This window comes from Juglans regia, unplaced genomic scaffold, assembly GCF_001411555.2.
Source record: "Juglans regia cultivar Chandler unplaced genomic scaffold, Walnut 2.0 Scaffold_637, whole genome shotgun sequence".
NCBI classification, from domain to species: Eukaryota; Viridiplantae; Streptophyta; class Magnoliopsida; order Fagales; family Juglandaceae; genus Juglans; species Juglans regia.
Window position 1 is genome coordinate 179,103 of NW_023361231.1, and position 9,162 is coordinate 188,264.

At 35.5% G+C, this 9,162-nt stretch overlaps 1 protein-coding gene across 2 annotated transcripts; it reads left to right on the top strand.

Annotated features, from left to right (window-relative positions):
• The first annotated feature begins 1,116 nt into the window (after nt 1–1,116).
• Nucleotides 1,117–8,748, top strand: LOC108991337 (probable U3 small nucleolar RNA-associated protein 11). 2 transcript variants are annotated; one of them, XM_018965533.2, is made up of 11 exons: nt 1,117–1,303; nt 3,111–3,298; nt 4,366–4,491; nt 4,706–4,796; nt 4,905–4,996; nt 5,078–5,171; nt 5,265–5,344; nt 6,210–6,296; nt 7,709–7,808; nt 7,900–7,996; nt 8,481–8,748. In XM_018965533.2, exons 3-10 carry the CDS (start codon nt 4,436–4,438, stop codon nt 7,990–7,992), a joined length of 693 nt encoding a protein of 230 aa, XP_018821078.1. In that variant the 5' UTR covers nt 1,117–1,303; nt 3,111–3,298; nt 4,366–4,435; the 3' UTR covers nt 7,993–7,996; nt 8,481–8,748. The 2 variants fall into 2 exon arrangements, with proteins under 2 accessions (XP_018821078.1, XP_018821085.1); XM_018965540.2 differs by lacking the exon at nt 3,111–3,298.
• Nucleotides 8,749–9,162: the final 414 nt, after the last annotated feature.

Genomic DNA, 9,162 nt, shown 5'->3' on the forward strand with positions numbered 1-9,162 from the left:
TAAACAATTCAATTTTTTTAAATTTCAAAATAATAATAATATTAAAAAATAATATTCTAACAATATTTTATCATCTCAACTCAACTCAACTCAACTCAACTCACTTCAACATCCAAACACAACCTAATATAGTATATTATGCCTATACAAAGGACAAAACGTTAATTTAGTATATGTTTTAATCTAGGTCCTGCAAAGACAATCACTACCCTGCTCCTGCTTTACTAGTCCGCAATCTTCCCCTTCACGCAAGGTCTCTTTCTTTCTTCTTCAAGTTTTTTTCTCAAGAGTTATAAAAGATAAAAAATGTCTTTTTCTCAAGACAAATTTTGTATTATTATCATGTTTGTATTGTTTGATTATCGTAATATTTTGTATTATTATCTCAGCTTCTCGTTTATATGCCAGTAGGTTTGCCATTCTCCTTTCTTTGATTCTTTTACCATAGCAAAGTCTTTTTTTTTTTCCTTTTATATATAGAAGGATCCTATCAATTAGCTAAGCTAATTCCAATTAGATTAGGAATCGCTGAAAATTTTATATTATCTAATTTGTCTATATTACTTTACTCCGACTTGTATTCAACTATAGTGTATTTTGAACTAATCTTTTTATTTTCTTATGTATCCAAACATGTAATTATTATATTTGATTTATAATTTTTTGTCAAACAGTTTTCTTATCTTTGAATAATGATCTGTTTCACCTAACTAAGCAAACGTGCTCTTTGCACGTTGCTTTCAACTTAGTATATGTATCATGTATGTATATATATTGCATTAAATATGTATATATTTATATAGGTATTAAAAAAGGCCCAGCGGGCCAGAAAGCCCAGTGGACTCAAAAAGCCCATCTGCCCAAACCACAGGAAACGGCCGTTTCCTCTCCAATAAACCCTAAAATCAGCCCCAGAGCCTAAGACTGTTCAACTGGGCCGGGTTTTTTCCCGGCCCGTTTCGGAACCCGAAAAACCGAGATCCGGTTTCGGGTTCCAACCCGGATTTAATCCGGACCGGAATCCGGATTGAAAAATCCGGACCTTTCCGGCCCGGATACGGGTGGTTTAAAACCCGGTATCCGGGTCTTTACGCATCCTAAGAAACCCCCCCCCCCCCCAAATCGAATCCGTCTGTCACTCTCTCTCTCTCTCTCGTTACGCTTGCAAGAAACCCTAAGTTCCGTGCCTCTTCGTCGCCGCGACCCCATTGTCGCCGCCGCATCTTCGTCTCCGCATCTCCGTCGCCGCCGCATCTTCGTCGCCGTCGGCCTTTCCCTAAGTCCCTGCCTCCATCGTGACCCCGTGAGTCTACTCTCTCTTTCTCTCTCTATCTCCCTCTCTCTCTCCATTGGATTTCTGGGTTTGGCTTTCCAAGAGAGATTTCTGGGTTGGATTCCTGTGATCGAGTATCTTTTGTTGAGTTTGGATTTCTGGTTTCTCCGTGTGTCTGATTTTGTTTTTATTTGAAAATTATTTGAATATCTTTTGTTGTCTAATGGATAATGCTTCCTCTTCTGCTCAAGTAGTGCTGATTGATTTCTATATTGTTGAGTTCATTGAACAGAATCATGTATAAGGTGGGTTTATATGGCAGTGATCGTGTAATAATTTCTATATTATTATCTAGGGTGTAATATACCGTAACATATCACAAACAAATGCCAAGTCATGGAAGCAAAGAAGCCAAGCAAACCAAAGGGAATGTAGTTCGCCTATATGTTCATAATAGTTCCAAAAAAACCAGATATGTGTAAAAACCAGATTAGCTTCAGAATTGCAAGGATGGGAGATTTCACATAATGTTCATGTACTCAGATATTTAAGTGCAATTTGCCTTATTGAAAAACTAAAACCAGAAAAGGAAGTTTGTAATAATAAGCATATTAAGTTAGATTATTTATTATTCTAGAGTTTGAACCCTAAACAAATAGTTTGCTTAACAATGTAAATTGTAATAGACAGCCTCTGTTTTAGTCTGTTTTACATTGCATTTTGTGTTAATCATACGGGGGACATAAAACAATCTGAAGACTAATAAGTTTTATGTTGACGATATTAGACACATATTACCAATTTGGGTAGTAGGGGCCTGGTGCCACTACCATATATGGAATGTTGAGATTTTTTTTGGTGGGTCAAGTCTGCTTTCTGTCAAATCCAAGGATCAATAAAATGGGTTGAAATATTTGGACTTTTATTTATTTATTTTTATTTTTTTTATCAAGAAGAAGAAGAGGAAATCTTTGAAATCTTTGGACTTGGAGCTCTTTCTATTCTGTTCTTTCATGCATATTTTGGAAGCTTTTGATTGATATCTAAATGACTAGAAAGGAAAGTTGGAGAGGAGCCATCACAATAATGCTGGCTGGGCAAGATTTTTACTATTTTTGGTCATACTTTCCTTTATGGGTACGTTGTATAAAGCTGTCAATTAGGATGTAAATACTTACCTTATATAGCATATTAGTGGTAGATAGTTTGTATGTGGCTGCTGTTTGTGGCTGCATATTTTGGGACTGTTTTGTATCTTGTGGCTGTATTTGTTTTGGAATTGTAGCCTATGTTATTTTTTATTTTGTAATGTAATGTAATGAATAAATACTAAATAATGTAATATGTAGTGAATTGCATTGTGTTGCATGCATTTTAAATATTATATTTCTTTTTCTAGGTAATTAGTTGTTTCTAAGTTTAGTAATTTTTTACATAAAATTTAGCTTTCCATTTTCATATATTTTTATTATTGTGGACAATGTTAACATACTTATTGAAAACATTTATTTTATAAGATTAAACAAATAGAGTTTGAATGTTATATCAACATTTATTTTTTGAAAAAATGTTCAAAACAAGTAGGCCCTTTTGTTTAAAAAAAAAAAAAACCGGGTTTAACCTGGAACCCGGAATCCGGGTTTTTAAAAACCCGGATTCATCCGGGTTTCGGCTCGGGTATGACCTGGGAAGACCCGGCCCGGGTTTGAAACCCGGGTTCCGGTCTGGGTATACCCGGTTTCCCGGGTCGGAACCCGGATGAACAGTGCTACCAGGGCCTCAGTCGAGTCCCCTCAGTTCCCTTCCTTCCTCTCTACCTCACTCATCACTCACGCAGCCGTCGGTCCGTTGCACATAGACCCTCACATCTCGACGTCGCCCTCTCAGCCTGAGTCCCCTCACCTCTCGCCGTCTCACCGCTTCACACAGTCCCTTACTCTTGTCGTCGCACTTCCCCTCACCTCTCGCACCAATCGCCGTCGCACACAGCCCCTCTCACAGCCACGTATTTCTCACGGGGACACGGTACTTTCTTTTCCTCTCTCTCGCATTTCTCTCCCTCATCAGTCATCACATGAGCCACGATTATTTATGATTTCTTTATTGTTGTAATGTAACTTGTATTTACTATTTAGTATTTACATAGTCATTAGTCATTAATCTGCTACTCTGCTTGTTCATTTTAATTTTTGTCAATGATTCTTGAATTTTTTTCATTGTCTGTGACTGTGACTATGTTTGGTTGGTGAGAAAGCGTTAGAAATGTGACTTTGAGTCTGACAATGTTTGCATTGTTTGGTCCAACCTTGTAAACAATATATGATTGGATTAATGCTATCTACTAATCTTTCTGCCCCTTTGTAACAAAATGAAATTATTTGTAAAATTATTTAATTACCATCTGTTAATATATTTAAAAATGGGGTGTAATGACTGTTTTTAGTGAAGAAGGTTCAGCCATTAAATATGCTCGTGGGGACCCAAATTCCAAATATCTGTTTTTTGTGAATCATCACTGGACTGTTTGATTATGCACTGTTATAGCTCTATTTCACTGGACGCCAATTTCAAATTCCATATGAACTTCTAAATCAGTTATTGGATTTTTTTATTAAAGCAGATTGTTGTAATAGTAACAGATTTTGGAATAAAACAGATTTTTTAAAGCAGTTTTTTTTTTTTTTTGACAATTTTGCATTTTATTAAAACCAGACTGAACCGTACTGGAACCGGTAAAACTGGAAGTGCTGGTTAGGGGGGTAACCGGTGCGTAATTGGTTTTTGAAAATGAAAAATCGGTACATACTGGTTCGGTTCTAAATTTTGTCCAAAACCGGACCAAACCGTAGGTTATACTCCTATTGATGGTGCACTTAGAAAAATGAAGGCTTTGAGGCTGGATGGAATACATAAAGAGAAGAAGATTTTCTGCAATTTGATATTTTGCTTTTATAAATGAGATTTTGATTATATACTGTAATGTTGATTGTGGTTAAATATAATTGTGGTCTTTATATACTCATAAAAAAATATTGATATGTTTATGCCTCTCTGCTGTATTCACTTCAATTAATATAAAATTTGCTTTCCAGTTTTGCTCACTTTTGAAGGAAGTCCAGTTTCTTTGCTATCTTGCTGTTGTTGCTGGTGATTTAATTCAACATGTCGTCGCTAAGGAATGCTATTAGTAGACGAGCTCACAAAGAAAGATCTCAACCGTGAGTCAGCAGACTCACCCTTTGCTGTACATTTCAAATATTATAAGGGGAAACTCTATTTTTCAAAATGAATTGTAAATATATTAGGGTGATTTTTTTTTCAAAGTTTACGGGTGCAAAATATATTTTCTTTGATATATATTTATTTTTCATTAATTGATAAAACACTTAATTGTTTCCAATAATTGTTGACGATCCCTGTTCTATTTTTTAGGCATTCAAGGAGAAAATTTGGTCTTCTTGAAAAGCACAAGGATTATGTCGAGCGGGCACAAGTTTTTCACAAAAAGGAGCAGACTTTGCAGGTAGAGTTTCAAAGTTCTCCATGCTGTTTTCTTGATGTCTAGTTGGTTGATGGGCTAAATATATATATATGTTAACTATTTTTTATTCTGAACATATTTGCTCAACAGAAACTTAGGGAGAAAGCTGCTTTCAGGAATCCAGATGAGTTTTACTTCCGGATGATGAAAGCAAAAACTGTTAATGGAGTCCACAAATTAGAGTAACATGAATGAATTCTCATGCTTTGATGTTTTGGCGTCTTAGCTGTGAATTATAGTTAATTTGTAAGCTTCTGTTATAGGAATGAGGCAAACAAATATAATACGGAAGAGCTTATGCTTATGAAGACCCAAGATATGGGATATATTCTTCAAAAATTGCAGAGCCAGAAAAAGGTAGACGAGTACTTTTATTGTAAAGCTTATGGTTTTTAGATTACATTTGTTTTCAAGTAGATTTTAATTATGGATTTTCTTTGTCCAATGAAGAAAGTTGAAAAGCTTACTGCCGTTCTGCACTCTCTTGATAGCCAGCCATCTAATAGACATGTTTACTATGCTGAAGACAGGTTTGAGCTTCCTAAATTATAATTATTATTTGTAATGTCTTCATATCCTTTATTTGCATATTTGACAAAGTGAGGTGTTATTGGAAGCATGAGATTTTATTTTCTCTTTTTCTAAAATAACAGTGGCATTTGTCTTTTCTTAGTTTTCTCTCCACCGTCTCTCTGCTTTTGTTACACATGTAACACCAATCTGTTATTAAATATTTGGCGTTTTCATTGATTATCTATAGTGGGATCCTTCTAATGATGCTGTCAATAAGAAGAAAGCTGCTTTAGGGGTGCCTTGGTCTTCTGTATACTCCATGGGAATGGGTTTGCATTATGCATAATGAGAGAGACCTGTAGGACTCCCAATAAACCTCTGTTTCTCCCACCCTCACTCTTATCTTGTGGTTAGGGGGATCTTGTTAACAGAAGGTGCCCTATTGCTTGGAGAGTAGTGCCTCCATGTTTGATGTGGAGCATTTGGTTTTAACAAAATTAGGCAGGCATCCCATGCGAACTAGCAGCAGTCTTGTGGGAAACTCAAAATGGGTTTCCTTGTGTTTGTTTTCTAGTTTTTTTTATGCTTTAAATCTTATGCCTTGATGGTGAACTTTCCTTTTGCTTTTCTTTGCAATTTTATTAGTTTCTCTTTTGGGGGTGTTCATTTTGGGTATTCTTGTCACTTAGTTGAGTTTTAAGTTAAAGGAAAATAAATGGAAATTTATCTCTTGGCTCACTTTTGTTGTCATTAAAGTCATTTCTAACCCTTCATCCTTTTCCAAATTATCTGTGGTGTGAACATTATTTTCAAGTCCTGCCTCTTTATTTTGAAGTTGAAATGAAGTATTTAGATCTATTTATCCATTTCCTATCCTTGCAGGGAGGAGGCTAAAGAAATACAATCACGTTTAAAGAAAAGGGGAAAAATGCCTACTTCTGATTATGTTATCAATGATGATATTAGAAGGTAAAGTCAAAATGTAACAAATTATTGATATAGATTGATTGACAGAATTATTTTTATTCATTTGGATCTTGAAATTTTGCTCTTCTTACATGTGATTATTCTAGGATCTAATTGATTAACATTGTATTCGTCTTTCAGTTACATGGTAAATGGAGTAGAATTGTGAATTTAGCTCTTTTTTTTCTTGACTTTCTATAGTGGAAGTTAAATTTCCCTTTAAGTGACTCCGTCAAACGTATTTTCCAATGATTCATATGCACCTCTTCTTTATGAGTACCGTCAATTAAAGTTTCTGTGAAGTTATGCTTGGTTCTTTATTAAATTAGCCGAGTTCAACTCAAAGTTAGTCCCATTTATTTCGTGCCTCAAGCCAAAGTCAAAATAGGCTTGGCTAGGAGGCTCATGAGCCATAATAGAAGTCTAAGTATTCTTGAGATCTGACGTATAATGAGTTAAGTAACAATTGATACCTCATTTTTTTCTTCTGCCACTCCAATAAAAATCCCTTCCTCTCCCTAACATCAAAAAACTCTAGCAACAAACTCATATTCTCTCTTACTCTCCATAGTTATTCTATCTCTCTCTCTTGCATGCATATCAAACAAAAATCTCTTTTGCTTGATTTGTTATCCTTCTTTTCACTGTTGCTATCACCCTCTTCTTGTTTTAAGTGATCACATCAGTGTTAGGATATAGAGCTGGAGCAGTGATGGTGGTGAGGTTTTGCAGATACTGTATGACTGGGTTGCAAGGATGTGTTCTGTGTGGTATGTAGTTGTGTAGGGTAGGACCGGTGGAGTGTTGGGATTGAAGAATAAAACACAATGGAGAAGCTATAGGGTTTTCATGTTACTACTGTACCATTGTGGCCTTATCCTCATAAAGCTCCAACTTTCGATTAAAATTACTGCATGGCCAAAATGTATCTACGTATGGTGCATACCACACACACGTGTATATGATGGTGAGGCAGTGGTAATGAATCCCGACAGTGTTGGTTGCAGCAACCATATTGGAGAGAGTGACCATGGGTGTTGGCATATGATTAGTGTTGATTGCCATAATTTTGTTTTGGAGTTATGTTTCCATTAATTTATGTTTTCTTTTTGTAAAATTTATTACATTTAGTAATTGCTTTTGTTGTCATTTGTTGCCTTTTTATGGAAACAAGGCAAAAAAACATAAAATATCAATGAGTCGAAATGAACCCGAATTTGTCATTTCATAGAGGCAAAAGTTACATACTGTTCTTTAAAACCTTGAATTCTAATATCTATTTGATGTGTGAAATGCTTCTTAATTTCTATATTTTGTTTCTCAACTCTGTTTAGCTTTATACTATTGTTGTTGTTAGCATGATGATTATTAGGAACTAGTTGTTTGTTAGTGACAACCTTGATTTCCATATGTAGCAAAACTGCTGCTTCCTATAGAGAACTGGAAGCAAGGAGGAATAGAGTGAGTCAGTTGGAGAAACTCTATATGGATATGGCATTGCAGAAGGAACTACAGGTATTTACATCTTAAACTCCTTGCCTTTAATTCTCTATTGGGTGGCAGGTCAAAGTTTTGGAAATAAAAACAAATCTCATTTAATAAACAGAAAAAGGGCCGGAAGCGCAAATTACGTGAAGATGAGCTTGTTTGTCCCACTTCTAAACCAGTATACAAGTGGAGGTCAGAACGGAAGCGTTGAAAAGGTATTTATATACTTATTTAATGATATGGCCTCTGTCTGCCTTTTTATCTTTGTCAAAATAATTGTTATATATACTTGTTACTAACCCTCAAGGGTTGGCTCAAGTGGTAAAGGCCTTGGGCTTCAGGATATGCTCCCCCTAGGTCTAAGGTTCATTTTATCCTTGGGTGCAAACAATTTTTAGGGGCCATCTGACTGAGGGATTTTTCCCTTGAATTACCCGAGATGCACTTGCGGGAAACTCCTAACCGAGGGCCTGTGCACCCCCGGGATTAGTCGGGACACTGTTCCTGGACACCCGATACCAATAAAAAAAATATATACTTGGTACTTATACTGATCTAATATTCTGAGAATGCAGTGTCTTTAGGCCACTGAGATTTGAATTGTTATCATTAAAAGAAAATGCAAACAATTAGATAAATTGGTTTGTCACAAAGTTTTGCTTGCATTTTCTGTAGCTTACATCTCTAACTTAAATGTAGGTGTTTGGTGGGGTTTTTATAAGGATGCTTCGCATTTAAAAGAGCAGAAGGCACCAGCATTTTGTTTGTCAGATTGGAGGCGTTTCAGTTTTTCCTTAATTTGTAAAAAGTAGCTTGTGCATTTCTTGCGGCCTTTCAGAAACAATGATTGTCCAATCATCTGATAATTCTCATAGTTTTTAAAATCTGCTAAGCTAACTGCTTGGAAGAAACTTGAATATGAGTGATGCTTCTATCAACATTTACATTAGTTTTGACTTTGCGGGTTAATTTAATTGTCAAAAGCGAATGGGAAATTATAACTTGCCTCGAACTATTATCTCCTTTGCAACATGACTTCCTGACTAACAAAATTGTGAATTTATTGACCGTTAAAATAGAGAAAAATTAATCACTATAGGGAGTAAAATCCTAACATAGTAATATTAACAAATTAAACTTATGAGAGCGCCTCCAGGCCGGTCGGGTGTTTCCTTTCACTTTACGTCGGGTGTTTTTCTTTCAATTTACCCCCGTAAATTACAAGCTCTGGTTCGGCAAATGGGTGTAGCTACTCTGCCGCTCTAACTTGACTGCTGGGCATACCGCCCATGTAAAAAGTTTTTTTTTTTTTTCTTGTTTATATTTTTTTAACATATTTAAATAAATTTAAAAAATAAAAAAATATATTAATCTATTTAAA

Excerpts from the sequence above, each read along its gene's own strand:
- LOC108991337 (XM_018965533.2), top strand. The coding sequence starts at position 4,436 with ATGTCGTCGCTAAGGAATGCTATTAGTAGACGAGCTCACAAAGAAAGA. Across the intron at positions 4,997-5,077 it reads AATGGAGTCCACAAATTAGA|GAATGAGGCAAACAAATATA; the intron begins GTAACATGAATG and ends CTTCTGTTATAG. Across the intron at positions 5,172-5,264 it reads AATTGCAGAGCCAGAAAAAG|AAAGTTGAAAAGCTTACTGC; the intron begins GTAGACGAGTAC and ends TGTCCAATGAAG.